An 18,404-nucleotide genomic window follows, 5' to 3' on the forward strand; every position below is an offset into this window, starting at 1 on the left:
GCAGCAAACTAATTAAAATGCTGAACTGAATTCGATTAACTTTTAGGTTCACAAACTATCAAATTGGATATTCATAACTTTCAAGCTGTCACGTTAGCTATAATTTTATTTCACCACTACAATAAAAGCAGTATCTAATTAGATGGCAAGAATAAACTCAAATACTATTTAATAAAACTATGATGACAAACAATATTTCAGCTTCACAAACAGACAAACAAAGTATTCGTTTTACATCGAACGTGTGCGTCCCCTCTAACTCCCACCATACAATAATTCCAAATAAATCCGATGGGCACACGATCGCGTAACTCAGTCGCTCAACAAACCACAGAGGAGGCACTCGGGAGGTGTCAAAAAGCGCGCCAATTTTGACGTTTCGCTGACGTTTTTTTTTGGGGGGAATCAAAGCGTTTGAAACATGAAGTTTTTGGTGGTGCTCGCGATTTTCTCTCTCGCTTTCGCGGCTGAGGAGAAAGAAGAGGAAAGACCGAAGACCTTCAGGAGGCTGATCCCCGCTGACGTGCTAAGAGGTCAGTGATATTTTCGGCCTCCTTTTTAATTTTAAGGAAAAAAAGAACCCATTTTTTAGGGAAGTTCATAAACTTTTTTCGTATAACTAGGTTTTGATGACACCTCTTTTAAAAAAGAATAAAAACTCCTTTTTAATTAAAAATAAACAATTAACGATCAATGGCTGCCTTGGACCTAATTAACAAGAAATCACTCATTTGTTAAATCAGTTAATTAAGTATTTAGTAATTGATAATTTGCTAATATCCTGCACTTAATTAAGATTAAAAGCATTACAAGACATTTCAAAATAGTTGTACGTTACTAAAAAGTTTCAGAGCAGAAATATTGTTATAATTTAGGCAATATGAAATTTCATAAAAAATTAGGAACCAAAAAATTCTAGTGAATGTTTTTATAACCGCATACAAAATCAACTAAAAAGTAGCTGTTCCGTGATTAACAAAAAAACAGTTTTGTCATTGTTAATTAATAAATGCAAATCAAAAACAAATAGAGTCAGCATTTTAGCGACTTATTCAACAAAAAGTTGTTAACAAATTCAATAATTAACACTAAAATCTTAACAAATTTATTCGTTTGCGTGATAATTATAGATTAATTAAGAATTCTTACACGTTATTACGAGTATTGTGAAACAAATAGTTACTAGGTAGTACGTAATAATTAATTACACTAAAGAATTAACATAACTTTTATTTAGTTATTGAATTTTATTGTTAGTTTTGCCGCATTTCAGAATTATTTAGTTAGGTGCTCACGTAATGTTATTTAGTACTTTTTATTTAACACTATTAAAAATAATAGTACTTACATTTTTCAAAATTACTTATTAATTATGGAAACTTGTAAAAAAAGTCCTTAAAAAGACTAATAAAGCTTTGTAAGCTAAACTTAATTTAAAAAAAAATATTTCGTTATTTTTTTTTTTTACTTTTGGATTTAATCGGAATCTGTACAGCCTTTTTATCAAACAAGCAAAAAAATATGCAAACATCAATATTTACCAAAGAAGTATAGTTGTAACAATTCACGAAGGCGAGTGAGCTTTACATGTGTGGTGGCTTTTCAAAAGTTTAGCAGACATTACACTATCGTTATGTGCATGTACACGTACACACTGTGAGTTGCAAGAACTATACTTGAAAGGATACAAAGTTCTTGTATAGAACTAAAAGCTTACGTAACGAATGAATTGTACGAGTGGGTGATTGCAAGAACGTTTTGTTCAGTATAAATCTAGAATCTAAATCCTTGGCTAACTGGTTTCTAGGCACGATTATGACTAGGATTTAATAGTGCCTCGTTTCAGCCAAATGACGCCCACTGCTGGACAAAGGCCTCCCCCAATGATTTAATTAAAGTATATTATCATCTTTGTTTGATGTGTAGTCCCTAAGTCGCCTCTTACGACACACCCGTGGGAAGAGTAGGGGTTGGTGACAAATGTATTCTACTCTGCCGTCACCACACGACTCCAGGGCACCAGCAGCGCTCTCTGAAAAACATCAATCTTTTAAACTGCGATCTCCAACCCGCCTGCCAAGCGTGGAGATTATGGCAAACCCTCCACTATAGTGGAGGAGGCTTATAGTCCAGCAGTGGACGTCCTGTGGCTGAAATGGTGATGATGATGATATTAAATTATTTGATCAGATTCATCATGGACTATGACAAATTATGGATACCCTATGTCAGACTTTAAGGCACAAGAAATGGCTCAAACAGTCCGATTTAACATGTCTCCTGATAGAACATGCATTTATTTATTTATTTGTTCACCAACATTGAAAACATAACCCTCCTCTCCACAGCTAAGTAAAACATGGCTGCATGGAAAATTATAACGACAATGCAAATTAAGTTAGAACTTGTTATAGATTACCGATTACGGAAAACCACGACATGTTTAAACAGGTGACCAATTAGGTACCTATATTATGTATTTATGTACTATTATAGCTTAGAAGTCTTTATGTTAATTATTAGTGTAGAGTTAGAGCTATGAATCATTTAATTAGTACCTGTTAATTCTAAAATACATTCAATAAAGAAAACTAGTTCATTAAATCACCATAAGAAAAATAGCGCGAAACAGCCTGACTCCATTTTGTTTTTCAGGATTGACTGAATCTGTCATTTTTCAGGTTATAGCCATGACCCTTGGCTTATTGGCCACAAATTGAAAATATTAGGCCAGTATTTTAGTAAACAAAACAAACAATAACAGACAGATATAAAACTTAATAATTTCGAATGGAGAAATGGAGACTCAGTCTCAGTTAAAAACGTTTTTGACGAAATCAACGCTTCGAGACAAAACAACTGCAAAAAAGTTAGTCACTGCTAAACTGTTGAAAAAAATATAGATTCTTAACTTCAGTGTGATTAATATTGTGAAAGTATAATGAAAGTGAAAACATCTCACATTCTTCATTTAATTCACATCAAAATTAAAGTTGATTCATCACTTACCGGAAAGTAATCGAGTCAAATGACGTGTGAAAAAAATAATTATATAACTAAATTATTATGTCTAAATGAAAAAAGACGAAAAAAAAGATAATTGCGTATAAGTTAATACGTTCTAATTATACCTACAACAAAGGATTGATTAAATTATATTTTTTTAATTACCTAATTGATTTAATTTACAATGACTGTAAACCACGAAAAATTGTTACATAAATAGTTATGTCATTTCTTGTTTTTCCAATTCATTTAATGGTCAATTTTAATAAACGCACGCTCTTTCTTTTTATTTAGCGTGTAACAAGCACGTTATGCTTTCTTTTTAACACGTTTTAAAAGAGATACATTGAGTATTTTAACTTTCTATGTAGTTCCAAGTGGATAGAACCACCACTCTTCCCGTGGATGTCGTAGTGGCGACCAAGGGACAAATATGCGAACATCAGGCCTTCCCAACCCGTCTGGCCAGCGTGGGGAGTGTAGGACAAATCCTCCATTTGCCTCTGGTAAATTAGAGACGTGCTCCTGCAGTGGAGACTAAATGACCAGGGTTAGGAGGCGCGCCGTGATAAAATAGTATCGTTTATTTTAGTCGATAAATGTATGGGCTTATCGCCTATATACAGGGTGTATTTTGTAAATTATGCAACACATGATGTGTTTTTGTTGCCATATAAAAATAATTTCTCCACATTGCCGAGTACGGACGCCATTATCTTATCCGTTGCGATCGCAATTGCAGGCATGAGCGTTGCTAAATATCCGTGCGTTGCAATGCTTGCAACTGTCCTATAATGTATACTCACATACTTACAAATTACCTAAGCAATCTTCGTCTGCAGTAAACAGAATAAAAGTTTAAAAAAATCTTTAATTAAGACCAAAAAGTTAAATTTTTATCAAATAATAAATTGATCTGGGATCTTATCCTTTCAATTAAAAAAATACATTATGTCTGGTTCAGTTAAGATTGTTCTTAAAAAAATCAAATTGTTTCTGGTTCAGTTAAAGACGTTTCTGACTTAAAAAGAACACGAAAAAATGTCTCTTATTAAGCAATCCCTACTTTTTTTTGTCGGTTAAAGAATCGGTACATTTATATATTTTTTAAGTTCTTCTAAAATCAATCCAGTAGTTTATATGAGAAAATATACATCACGCTTTTCAGATTAAAAAGAGACGTTTAGAAAACCTAAATCATAAAACATTCATAATCAAATCGCAGGCTATAAGTATGTATACCTAGCTCTTGCAACTCACGAAGGCGAGTGAGGTTTACTTGCGTGTGTACGTGTAAATGCACATAACGATAGTGTAATGTCTGTCAAAACATTTGAAAAACGAACAATAGCGAGCCACCACACATGTAAAGCTCACTCGCCTTCGTGAATTGCAACATAACCTTCCCCATTTCGCAAAGGATGTTCTAGGTCGGCCATTATACAAAAAAAACAAAAGAACAATAAAAACCACCAATTTAGTACATCTCCAAACTGGCGTGAAGGCCCAAAGCGTTGAGACAGGAATGCCTTTATTTTAAAAATGGCCGTGGCCCGCCAAAAAAGTTTAAGGTGAACGAAATTCGAAAGAACGAGTTCTGCATCCGAGTTTTAATTTAATTGATGGCCAGTTACACGCATCCGTTATGTTGCAAAAACAATAAAAACTGTTATTTTGTAACTGTTCTTAATTTGAATTCGATCGGATCTAGTTTTGAATTTTTTTGATAAGGATTTTTTGAACCAACAAGGTGGTGGACCGGTTTCTATCGGTGAAAGAAAATTGAAATAATTATTCCCGGCTCTCGTTCCCACCGCTACAACTCCTGTGTAGCCAGGATCTACAGCTTGACCGCCAATAAAAATCCAATCCAACCTGCAACGAAATTAATCAGAAGAACATAGGAGGAGTTCGAAATTAAGTTGGCCGTAAGACAAGACTTGGTGGACTTGAAAAAAAAAAAACAATTTGAACCTCTTCCTTTTCTTAAAGTCGATAAAAAAGTATTTTCTATTCTTCGAAATATTTTTTCTCTTGACACTGGCTGGCAACGCCATATAAAAAAATAAATTCGAATTTTGGGACAATTAAAAAGAAAATATTCGAATTACAAAATAAAACGATAGTCACGTAATCATAACTAACCGGCCTAGATGAGCTACTTACGTTCCAAAGAGTTAGTAGCTAGCTCGTTAGCTCATTAGGGATTCTAGTAGTGTTACGAGCTACAAATGGCCGACTTAATCCATTTGGTTATGTAACGTTATGTAAGGATAAATAATGTTCTGATTATACGTTATCCTTAATTTAAAAAGTAGGTTAAAATGATAAATAAATACATAAAATAAATGGTAGATACTTATAACTTTCCTTAATGTTTTAATATTCCTTTGAAGGCAGATAAAATAAAAATAAAAATAGCGAATAATGTACTAATAAGCATTCTCTACCAGTTGAAAATAGAGCAAAATGTGACTGCTTAAGGGTAAGCTACCATAAAAACATGAGGCATGTTTCTGTCAGTAAAAAACATCTGAATAAAGTTTTCTGGAAGAAAAGCTTTCAGCGACAAGATCAATGTTGTAGCTATGTTTCTTTTCGTACATAGCAACAAACTGCATAAATAATAAACATAATAATTAGGTATGTTTATGAAAACAAAACAGATGTAACATTGACATTGTGACATTTCCTTCGGAAGACATTTTGTTGCAAATGTCAAGTTACTTTCAAATGAATACAAGGTCATAATGCAGATCTCTTTCATCTATAAATAAATCGAATGACACTATTGGCACAAAGAAATCATAAAAAAACTTTTCCTGGTGTCCTTTTATAAAGGTTTTGTACTAAATGACTCATATAAATTAATTTTATTGAAGGAGTGAACGGCTGACCGATCTGTTAGCCTTGGAGTGTTCTAGGCGTTCTAAATCCGAAAGTTATTGGCGGGAATAAGGACTGGCTGAATATGATTTGAAATTAAAAACAAATTAAACTTTTTAATTTCCATGAAACCGCGAAATAAAAAACAATTGAAAATCTTTTTAAGGAATAAAGGGTATTTAATTTTGTACACAATATAGGAATCGGTTCGGAAAAGTTCGAAAGCTTTTTCGATTAATAATTGTAACTCATTAAAGTGTGTATTAATTGTCCCTTACAACATTATCATTAATAGCTGACCCAATGAACACCGTACCGCCTATGTTCACCAGAAATAATGAAGGATTCTAATGGTGAAAGAATTATTCAAATCGGTCCAGTAGTTTTGGAGCCTATTCAATACAAACAAATAAATCTTTGCTCTTTATAATATTAGTGTAGAGTTAGGCTATCGTCGTAATTTTATTATAAACAAACTTACCCGTATTCACAAATGATGCTTGCTTAAGTGAAACAGCAAATCGAACGCACAGCGCTGAATAGACCTCTGTAATTGATTCGTGTATCACCCTGTGGTCCACGTGCACTGTGAGACCTCATAGTAATGTTTTTGAATACAGGCGTCAGTCTAACTCGTTAGGTAATTCATTTATGTGAAACCAAAACTAGGACTCTACGCTCTCTGAATCCAAAAGCGAATAAGTAGGGCACATTAATATTCAAATTACACGCTCTATACAAGTTCTATAATCATGTTTGTTTTAATTATACACAAATTACTGCTTCTTTTAATTATGGGAACTAATTTGTCTTCATTATGTCTGCTTGTTAATTGTTAATTTCTCAATTACTTAACGCGCTTTTTTACTACATTTTAGTTGTCTTTTTGCTGACGCTAATCTTATTAACTTTGTCAGGATTTTCTTACTGTTTTCAGAAACTTGATTTACTGGACATTATCTGTGCCCAAACAAAGCAGTTTGTACTAGACAAATAAAAACTGCTTAGTTAGATAAGGATTTACACATTACTTAATTTTTAACAGACTGCGCAGGAAGAAACTTTTTGTATTGTGTGGATCTAACTAACGACTAGCAATCCAATCTTACAATACCACAATAATATTACTTACTTAAAAATAAATCATAATTTCTACCGCAAGAAGCGGCTAACGTGCTTTATAGCAATATTTTACCCATATATTTTGCATTCTAACCGGTTTTTAGTAGATTTACCGTTTATTCCAAATTCCAATTTGCATACGCTCTGGATTCCACGACAATCGTCCATTTTATAAATCGGATTTGCTATTTGGAAAATACATACATATTCAGTAGGATTGTGTAAGCTTGATGGATTTTGATAATACTAATATTATGCGTCTGTTTTAGCTACTTCTAAGAAAATAAGAGTGAACATTTTTAATTTTATGCAAGACATACATTTTCGTGGGGATACAAACGATATCGTGATTCAATTAGGCACAACGCCATCTATTGATCACTTTTAACTGGTACAGCTTTTGAAATATTTTATAAAAGTACAAAATTACAAAGAAAATATTGTAAAATTTCGTAGGCGTAGTCACACGTTACATATACCTACGTACCGTAGCACTTTGACAACGTGTGACTGCGGTTTTCCAAACATGAAAATTACTATGCAACTACATTAGCAACTTTGTTCAGTTCAGTATTCTGAAAATCTTGTTTTATACTCTTTCAGCGTCGTTTTTTGTCGTAGTTGGGTTTTAGTTTTGAAGGTAAAAAAGGAAGGCGCTGGATGCAAGCCGCTACCAACCGGCCAGTATGAAAATCATTGGGGGAGGCCTATGTTCAGCAGTGGACGTCCTGTGGCTGAAATGATGATGATAAGGCTTAAATTCAAATATCATTCTGTGTTTGCTTAATATAACACTAACTAGGAAATCTCCGCCATGTTAATCGCCCGCACGCTTCAATACCTATGAAAGTGAAACCAACGTAAATGTCATTGAGAATTAATACGTTACGTGCGCTCTGCGTACGCGCACCCGGAACAAAATGGATCTAGACAGGCGCGGTTACTTCCTAGGGTTGATATATGGCGGGCGAAAGAGAACTTTATGCCTTTGTAATTTGGTAGAGTATTCTGTGGACTGCGGTTCTAATAGAATATTGCCCGTTTTCACCATCAATCCCTAATTTTTAAGTGACCCCTATGATAACATACAGGAATTTAGTTTTCATAGGTGTCACTTAAAAATTAGGGATTGATGGTGAAAACGGGCATTAAACTCTTCCCGTGGATGACGTAGGCGACTAAGGGACGAATATGCGAACATCAGGCCTCCCCAACCCGTCTGGCCAGCGTGGGGAGTGTAGGACAAATCCTCCATTTGCCTCTGGTAGATTAGAGAGTCGTGCTCCTGCAATAGATACTAAACGATCAGATGTTTATGAAAGAGATAAAATCAGTTTCAATCTTCGATACAAATGCATAATAAAATAATAATGGTAGCTATAAAGCAAGGACATACAGAAACTAGATCATTTGCTTTAAATGTCACAGCTTAAGTGTCTCTGATGCAAAATTGCATTAAATTGGCATTTATCTCGCCATCGTGATTCAAGGTGCAACTAAATGTCAAATGACTAACTTTATTAAGTGACAGTCTTTATCGTCACAAACTGGCTGTTATTTACTTCATAATGTTTGATTCTCATCATCATCAAGTCATTTAGTCTCCACTGCAGGAGCACGACCCTATATATATATGCCTCTGGTAGACAAATGGAGGATTTGGCCTACACTCCTCACTGGCCAGACGAGTTGGGGGGCCTGATGTTCACTTTAGTCGTTTGGGGTTAGCTCTGTTGATGATTGTTCATGATTTTTAAATCTTGCAGATATTGTTTTAGCGTATTAATTTAATGTAGGTATTTATATTGTTAGCTGCATTGCCTTTTTTGTCACCCATGGGAAGAGTGAGATTAGTAAACTATGTAATTAGCCAAAGCTGTGTTTAGGTACCTGTTATTGGCATGCATACACACTAAACTTCTATATGTAAGATTTTCATGTAATTACTTTGTATGTAATGTTGTTGGTATACCGTAATAAAAAAAAAAATAGTAGGTAGGTACTGTTGGAACCATTTCATTTATGATTTTTAAATCTTGCAGATGTCGTTTTAGCGTATTAATTTAATGTATGTTGGTGTATAGTTAGATAATTTCTATAACCAAAGTCGAAGTCTAGGCTCGCCGATCATTTCGTAAGTGAAAGTGATGCATATCAAAAGTGGAACAGCTCAGACAGTAATCTCGTTTTGTAATCGTATCCATTATGGCATTTTGAGCTTCTAGATGTTTCTATACGTATAAACTACAGTAGAGTATTGGGTATCATTGCTGAGGTGATCATCGTCAGGTCATTTAGTCTCCACTGCACTGCACGACCCTCTCCAATTTACCAGAGGCAAATGGAGGATTTGTCCTACACTCCCCACGCTGGCCAGACGGGTTGGGGAGCCCTGATGTTCGCTTATTTGTCCCTTAGTCGCCTCTTACGACATCCATGGGAAGAGTGACTCTGCTGGAAACAGGGCTAACATAATTCTGCATGAAAAAATTAGAAGCCACTGTTATCTTACAATGTTTATTTTAAACCAATAAATAACAATTCTCTTACATTTTCAACTAGTAAATTAATACGTGAAATGACAGCTCATTGCATATCTATCAATATGCATGAACACAGGTTAATTACCAAACAAACAAAACAAGTAAACATAAAAAAATCGCATTAGTAAACAACAATTCAACTTATTTGACAAGGAAGAATGTAACAGTTGCAAAAACAAGCGTTCGGGTGGTAACAAGAAATCATTATTACATTCTAAACAGTGTTGTAATTATATCGATGAAAAATTTAACGAACGAACGGTACCTAATGAATTTCTATTAGCTTTTTTCCGGTACAAAAAATATTAGATTTTTCGTTGCTCGTTGAAGAATGAAAGAATGAAATGCTAAAGCTAAATTAAGGTACAATAACACGATCTTTCGAGACTATACATCTCGTTTCCATGGCCATTCTTCCCATGGTCGTAAAAAACGACTAATGGTCGTTTTCACCATCAGTCCCTAATTTTAAGTGACTCCTTTAAAAACAAAATCCCTGATATGTGTTACCATAGGGGTCACTTAAAAATTAGGGATTGATGGTGTAAACGGACACAAGGGACCCAACCCAATCCACCTGATCAGGGTGGGGAGTTTAGACGAAATCATTACTTTTTCTTTTGGTAAAATTATAGAAGTTTGTCCTTCTCCAGTGGAAACTATAATGACTTTATTTTTGAATAGAAACGTTACTCATCTTCCTTCTGATTAACCCAGTTATGATGCACAAATAGAAACATCGCGAAATAAGGATGCAACTGGAGATCCTAAACTTTTCGTAATTGATCTAAATTGCGTGTGTCACATGCTACAAAAATATGTTTACAAGCAAAAATTTCCTATTACCGAACGGAATATTCGTGGCACTTATTATGTAGTTACGATTGTTACAAAGTACAACAGGAATACAAAACAGAAAACTATATTTTATACATCAAATTAATAGGGGGGGCCCGCGACTTCGTTTCGTACGCGTGGATGCCGTTTTACCCGCTTAGGGGTTGAATTTTGCAAAATCCCGTCTTAGTAAGCACCTACGTTCTAAAAGAAACCCCCATGTAAAATTTGAGACGCCTAGCACTTGTAGTTTCTGAGATTTCGTGATGAGTGAGTGAGTCAGTGACATTTCGCTTTTATAAATTGTAGATTACACAAACTTCAGAATTGGACTTAAATGATTCAGATTTTTATGACAAAAAATACCTACCTACAACCTCTGAATATGTAAACAAGGTTATTGTTATAATTAATTAAGAAAGACTGTTTTAATTAGGTTTTTAACAATGTAATCTGTACGTGATAAATTGGAAAAATCTAATTGAAAATGTAATTATCTATTCATTTTAAGGTTAATTTTACAAGGGTAAGGTCATTAAAAATAAGGTAAACATAATAAGCAGAAACTAAGTTCCATTACACTACATTATAGTAAGTACTACTTTACTTACTAGCCGTTATTGAAGAATTAACTATTTATTTAATTAGTTACCTACCTATTATTTCAACATGACTCTCTTTAAGACAGAAACAATGGAACATCTAAACTAAATAAATCATGTTTATTTAAGTCTTAGGTCAAACTCTGGCCCGATTTGAACAAATTAATATTTTTGTGTTAGATAGCCCATTTATCAACCGACTTCAAAAAAGGAGGAGGTTCTCAATTCGACCCGTATGTTTTTTTTTTTCTATGTTTGTTACGCGATAACTCCGCCAATTATGAACCGATTTGAACAAATCTTTTTTCGGCGTATAGGTAATACCTCAAGGGTGGTCCCATTTAAATTTAATGATAGAAAAAACAACCCCCAAGGGTGGAAAATTGGGGATGAACTTTTTTATACGCAATATCTCCGCCGATTATAAATCAATTTGAACGATTATTTTTTTGTTGAATAGGTATTATCAAAAGGGTGGTTTCATGCGAATTTGAAGAAAATATTTCACCCCCAAGGGTAGAAAATTGGGGATGAACTTTTTTATACGCAATATTTTTAATTTTTAGTTTTTTTTTTGTGTTCACGCATTTGAAGTCGGTTTTATTTTTTTTTAAAGTTATACTTTAAAAACTTACCATCACTTTAAATGTCTCCGTAATCAAAGGAAAAGTTTCAATAATATCGAAAAATATTTTCAATACCATCACTTTTCGAGGAAAGCTTTAGGCTGTACAACATCACCCTACAGCCAATAGGGGCGGAGCAGTAAAGAAAAATGTTGGAAAAACGGGAAATATCTAAACTATTTTCACGCGTACGAAGTCTAGTAGAGAATAAAAGGTACAAAATTATCTAAAATGTATTAGAACTAATGTAAGAGCTACATACCTAATAATACCTATTTTAAGACTGTGGTAAATTACGCTGACAAGCCATGAACTTCAATAGCTGTGATAAATTGACTTGACATCCGTGATCTTTCCTGAACTAAATGATCCCACCAGAAAAAAACGTGTAAAACGATGCCAAGATGAGACCATTATGGATCGCACTAAATTATCAGAGGGCTTAGTGTGAGTTTACATCAAAGACGTCGTCAATAGCAGACGCGTCAAAAAAATGTATGAAAGTTTCCTCTAGGGGCGCTGTACATCGTCATACATTTAATGTATTTTTACGCAGTCACTAGTAGACGTTTGATGTTAAACTCGCACTAAGCGAACAGATCTCATATAGAATCTAGCCTGTGACTCTACAATCTACATCAAACTAACTCTAAAAGCGAAGCAAGCCTTTCTTCGCAAACTGTACATCGATCAAATTATTGTTACCATAATCTAGGAAATAAATGCTATATTATCTTATCAATATCTTTATCTTTCAATAGTCAAAATATTGGCCATTGGCTATAGTGCAACACCAAGTAATGAGAGTTCAAAAACGACTTTTAAAAAAGCTTTTAAAATAATGTCGGTAATGCCCTTGAGCTTCGCTTGCCTCGTCTTGGCCTGCACTACCGTGCCCCCATCTAATCCAGTCTAGACTTAGCAACAGACTTCTTTCAGATTCAAATGTTTTTGTTGCGTGTACATTAAGCGGACGTATTGTTGCAACATAAGTTGGCGTTAAAGAACAATACGCCTTTCAGACTACACAATGCTCTAAGCCTGGATTCGTCCGACCTTGAGCCAGTTCGGCTTGAAAGGACTAGCATTGTACAATTATATGGATGACTTTTTTGTGTTCACACGTTCTTTGTGCAGCAATTTACGAAATACGATCATTATTGTTGGAGGGACTTTATTAGGCTATTATTAAGCTTTGTGCTCCGATAATTTATAGCCGAATATTTTTTGATTATTTTCTAATAACACATAGGAATTCTGATCTGAATTACAATTTAGATATTCTAAGCAATGTATTTTTGTGATATCTTTTTTGGATATTGTAAATCTTGGGTTTAAATAAAAAAACTATGACACAAAAGATAGCTAATATACACTCAATTCTTCCGCTACTGGAGTATCAAAGACTTTTTTACTAACTGGAATACCTACCTACTTACGCCCGTATTCACAAACATTACTATGAGGTCTCACAGTGCGCGTGGACGTACATGGTGACACATGAACCAATCACAGAGCTCTATTCAACGCTGTGCGCTCGATTTGCTGCTTCACTTAAGCAAGTATCGTTTGTGAATACGGGCGTTAGTTTATATACCGTTAAAGCACAAGAATATAGTTACAATAAAATCGTGAAAGTGTTATTGAAAGCTATAATAAAATGACAATGAGCGTGAAATTTCGAATGATTGTAGCGTTTTTTGCCAAAACATTATTGCTAAACGCTTTCTTGAATGAATTAAATGGTATATTTTTAGTAGTTAGACCAAATCGATCACCTTTCTCTATTGGAAGATGACTGTGATTTTTTGTGACGATTTTCTAAATAAAATGATTAATTAGATTGCTGAAAGTTTTTACGTTAGTTTTTATAAGATTCTTGCAGGCAATAATTCGCATTGAAATGAAATCCGGTAAATAAAATACGCTCAAAAACAAACCCTCCTTCTGGCGCAGTCGGGTAAATTTGTGTCTGGGTTTTCATAGATACTTACTTCTAAGTTGCTTTAAAAGTAATTAAAACTAAGTGTTTTTTAAAAATCTTAATTGTAAAAAATAAATAACTTTTTTAACAATTTATTTTCTGATCCATATTATTTATTTTTGATGATATAATTTTATTATATTTTCAGTTTATAATTACATTACCACTGGTAATGAGTCTGGTAATTTACCAGTATAGTAGATAAGTAGCTTTGTAATAAGATACTTAAATGCAAGCAAAGATTTTAGCGCAAATACTTAAAGTGATAGCAAGGTAACATAATCCGTGAAATTAATTTTGCAACTCATTGTATTGTAAATAGTTTTATTGGAAAATAGCCTCTATTACAATACAATAAAGTGCTTGTGTGAACCTTAATTTGTGTGGTCTTAACGTTTAATGATACAACAGTGGCCAAGAAATCTTCACAAATATTGGACAAACGGAGTTTCTACTCTCACTTTCGAGAGTGGGTGTCAAGTTGTCTCGGACAAATAAATGAATTGTATTGGTTTTAAGATTAACTTAAAATCTAGTATTAACTGAATCGAAATTAATTTGAACCATTTTGTATCCATGGAGAAAAAAACTGTTTTGTTTTAATTTCAGATGTTAGGTATTTTAAAACTCACACTCGTAACTTAAAAAATGTTTCATTAGGACTATGATAGGATTATTATATAAAAACTTACGCAGCATTTGAACTTCACAAATCGAAATATTGGAGGCTTGTTTTTGAGATGGTTAGATGTTGATATTAAACAGTATGTACTCGTAGTTGAATATTTCACATATTTTATGGAATTAGACAAAATGCGTAGCACGTCTTCGTGGAACGTAGATCTTTTTACAGTAGATTTCAATGCTGAAACATTGTTTATTTTAAAATTTATACATTCAATATCAAAATACACAACATGCGAACTTAATATAATAATAAATGGCATCTTCTTCCAGTCAACATTTTCCAAGCAAAAAATATAAAAATGTATCTGAATAAAACTTGCTAAAAATAAATAAAGCTAACCTTAAACCTCTATTCCAGACTTCCCCGGAATGTGCTTCGCGTCCACCCGCTGCGCCACCGTAGAACCTAGCCAGACCTGGGACCTGGCTCCATTCTGCGGCCGCAGCACCTGCGTCGTCAGCGAGGACACGCCCCCTAGGCTGCTCGAGCTGGTGGAAGACTGCGGACCCCTGCCGCTGGCCAACCCCAAGTGCAAGCTTGACACAGGTTAGTACCATGATCCTAGCAAGAAGTCCAGTATCATTGCAAACAAAGGACGATAAAGAAAACGATGGAAAAACCTTGCATCATCGTCATCAGGTCATTCAGTCACCAGAGACAAATGGAGGATTGGCCTACACCCTCTATGCTAGCCTGCAGAGATTTCAACAGAGTTATTCAGCAGTTGAAGGTAAGATAGCCAGTTCCTCTGTGGCTGAGGATTCCAGGCGAAGCTCGCTTCCAGGTCCTTCTTGATCATCACTTTCCATCAGGTGAGATGCAGACCCAGAGCTTCGCCTTTGTAGTCAAAGAAACAAACCTAGGAATCAGCACCTTTCTGCCAAAAAGTGCCTGCTCAGTAGGTATAAACAGTAACAAAGGTCGTCCACTGGCCCTGGGCCCGGGCTCCGTTCTGTGGCCGCAGCACGTGCGTCGTCAGCGAGGACACGCCCCCTAGGCTGCTCGAGCTGGTGGAAGACTGCGGACCCCTGCCGCTGGCCAACCCCAAGTGCAAGCTTGACACAGGTAACTTGACCTTAGGATGAAGCCCTTTTCAAAGCAAAAAATATAGGAGAGTCTTTTAGCACCGTCACTGGGTAGTCCAGTATTATTGCAAACAAAAGACGATAGAGATAAGGATGGAAAATCCGTGCATCATCATCATCTGGTCATTTAGACTACTGCAGAAGCACGCCCTGCAGCAAATGCAAGAACATAGGTCTGTACCATGATCCTAGCATGTAGTATTACCTCATTGCCCTTTTACAACAGAGAGAGAGAGAGAGAGAGAGAGAGAGAGAGAAAAGGATGGAAAAACCGTCAGGTCATTTTTAGTCTCCTCTACTGGAGCACGTCCTCTCTATCAGAACAGCACAGGTTAGTAACTTGGTCTCAGCAAAAAACCCAGCCATTTGCAACTGAAAGAATAGAGAGTCTTTCATTATCGTTATCAGGTCATTTATTCTTTACTGCAGGAGCACACCCTGATGCATGTGTAGCACAGAGGTCTGTACCATGATCCTAGCATGTAGTTCATTCAGGAAACTCAGTGTCTCTGTCTCATTGCTCGCCAGCCAAAAGAATGGAGGAGAAAAACCTTTCATCATAGTCATCAGGTAGTTTAGTCTCCGCTATAGAAGCACGTCCCCTCAAATTTACCAGAGGTACACTCCCCAAGCTGTCCAGATAGCATAAACAGAATACTTAGTTGGTAGTTGGAGGAAAGATAGCCAGTTCCTCTGTGGTTGAGGATTCTGTTGAAGCACTTCCATCTTCAGCTTGATCATCACTTTTGAAACCGAACCCAAGATTTCCTTCGAAAGCTACAGGAAGTCAAACTCTACCTGTAGAAAGTGACATTTTTTACCTTTTACTAAAATTATCCTTTTTTCTTTACAGAAAAGACCAACAAGACCGCTCCCTTCCCTGGCTGCTGTCCGATCTTCACCTGCGAAGACGGCGCCAAGTTAGAGTACCCAGAACTCCCCACTCCCCCCCCAGAAGAAGAGAAGAAAGAAGAAGAAAAACCCAAGGCGTAAATAAAAATTAAAAATAAAATCATCCCACAGAATTCCTAACGCGTTTCCGAACGCAACAAAGTGACAGTTGACAGGACTTTTGGCGGTATTTTGTAAATATATTTTTATATAAATCTGTGGGTCGAAAAATTGGTCTCAAAGCCAAAATGGCTGTCGCTCTAGTAATTTATGAACTTTCTAGTGATGACAATAAACGGAATCCATTACCACTTCCTATTTCCTGCCTTTTATCCAATTTCATTGTGTGGAAGAGATCTGTTACAAAAATTGTTTACCTATTGTAAACCTCCATATTTGAAGGGCATGTTGCGACATTTTATGTTGTGGAACTTTTTTTAGAAATCGGCTTTTTTATTTGAATACCTAACATAGTGTTTGTGATATTGATATATAAATAATATAAAAGATATTCAATAAAAAAATATAAAATTTCTATTTCTGTGTTTTTTTTACACCCTTATTTTTCGAAATTTTCCCATTCGAAAATTTTCGCAACCTCCATCTGTAATAACTATCTAATAATATGCATGTATAGCTACAGTTTCAAATGATGTATAATTATGTACATCTAAATACATTTATAATTCATTTAAATAATATTTTTCTTAGTTTTTGCTAATGCCTCTAATGAGCTCATTACATTAATGAAGATGAACTCGATGGGTGCCTGGAATAAAGCCACAATCGACAAAACACAATTTTACAGGAGAAGAGATTTAGTGACAAAATTGAATAATTCTAAACTAAGAGGCGTATCAAAACGGTTTGTATATCAAACGATGCGTTATTTTTTCTGGAGTAACATTTAATGTGCTTAAGGTTATAGTGCTTAGAATATACTTTAAAAAAGGTATAAATACATATTGCCGCTTCATACATTGAAAGTCGGTTCCGTAAGAGTCCATTGTGGTTTTATTCCGGTAAAAAGTGTGCAATTAATCAAACAGCAATAGTGTATTGCAGCCTCAGGCGCTGATCTGAAGGATACAGTAATAGCCGTTTGCTTGTAGAAGATTTAAATAAAAGTTTTAACATTGTATATTGCACGATTATTCCGGTCAACAAATTTTAAATGATGAATGGGAATAACGATTCAATATCCATAGTGCTTTTGGTAAATCAGGCAGTTTCAAAGATAAAATTCTGAAAAAAATTCAAAAGGTGTATAGGGACCCGCAGTTTACTAAAATCACTTAATCGGAAAACTGCTGCTATGGCTATTGCGGCTTTATTCCAGGCACCCATCGAAATATATTAAATTAATGATATAATAAATATCTTGAATGTTATGAAGGCGATACATAATGCCTCATTAATTATTAGAAAAACAACAATAATTAACTCAATATTTTATTCGGGAATTATGAATTTCAATAAATACGCAATACAATAATTATGTTCATCAACACTTTATAATACGTGTAGGTATAATATAAACGTACAGCTATAATACCTAAACACATTAAAATAAATCTAAAATACTTAATTTAACACAATTCATTGTATTAAAACGTTGAGAAACAAACAGTATAAGAATTTACGTGAATATTACAAGAAACATTTTTTAAACTTAACAATCTATAAATACATAGTTTTTATTTTTTCCAACTATATTTATCTAAACACTGATATTCTTAATTATGATATTACATACATATATTGTTAAAACATTATTATTCTTTTTAACTAGTCCGATAAAATATAATCAACTATATTGTTAAAATCACAATTCTCCTAATTTTAACATTTATTACACTTATTATATTGCACAAATAGACACTGACCGAGTACAATGTTGAGCTGCGAATCTGTTACCCAATTGACAACCGTCAAAAAGTAATAAAAAAAAACTACGAAAAAAATGTAAAGTGATTTTTTTAAATCAAAAGCTTTTCGATGTTTTGTCGTGTACTTGTTAATTAAAAAAGAAACATCAAAAATTCCGTTTCCGTTTAAAAATAATAGGTGATAGGCGAATGGAACAACATTATGTAGTAACGGTTGCAAATTAGGTAAGAGAGCCACCGAATTT

At 34.5% G+C, this 18,404-nt stretch overlaps 1 protein-coding gene across 1 annotated transcript; it reads left to right on the top strand.

Annotated features, from left to right (window-relative positions):
- The first annotated feature begins 297 nt into the window (after nt 1-297).
- LOC114350958 (uncharacterized) lies at nt 298-16,552 on the top strand. Its single transcript, XM_028301964.1, has 3 exons — nt 298-533; nt 14,652-14,840; nt 16,233-16,552. Exons 1-3 carry the CDS (start codon nt 422-424, stop codon nt 16,370-16,372), a joined length of 441 nt encoding a protein of 146 aa, XP_028157765.1. The 5' UTR covers nt 298-421; the 3' UTR covers nt 16,373-16,552.
- Nucleotides 16,553-18,404: the final 1,852 nt, after the last annotated feature.

The sequence above is a fragment of the Ostrinia furnacalis genome, unplaced genomic scaffold (assembly GCF_004193835.3).
Source record: "Ostrinia furnacalis isolate ACB-3 unplaced genomic scaffold, ASM419383v2 OfSCF1037, whole genome shotgun sequence".
Lineage (NCBI taxonomy): Eukaryota > Metazoa > Arthropoda > Insecta > Lepidoptera > Crambidae > Ostrinia > Ostrinia furnacalis.

What these genes read in the sequence shown, in the direction of transcription:
- LOC114350958 (XM_028301964.1), top strand. Translation starts at nt 422, where the DNA reads ATGAAGTTTTTGGTGGTGCTCGCGATTTTCTCTCTCGCTTTCGCGGCT. An exon ending in CCCCGCTGACGTGCTAAGAG is followed by an intron (nt 534 to 14,651) that starts GTCAGTGATATT and finishes CCTCTATTCCAG; the next exon opens with ACTTCCCCGGAATGTGCTTC. An exon ending in CAAGTGCAAGCTTGACACAG is followed by an intron (nt 14,841 to 16,232) that starts GTTAGTACCATG and finishes TTTTCTTTACAG; the next exon opens with AAAAGACCAACAAGACCGCT.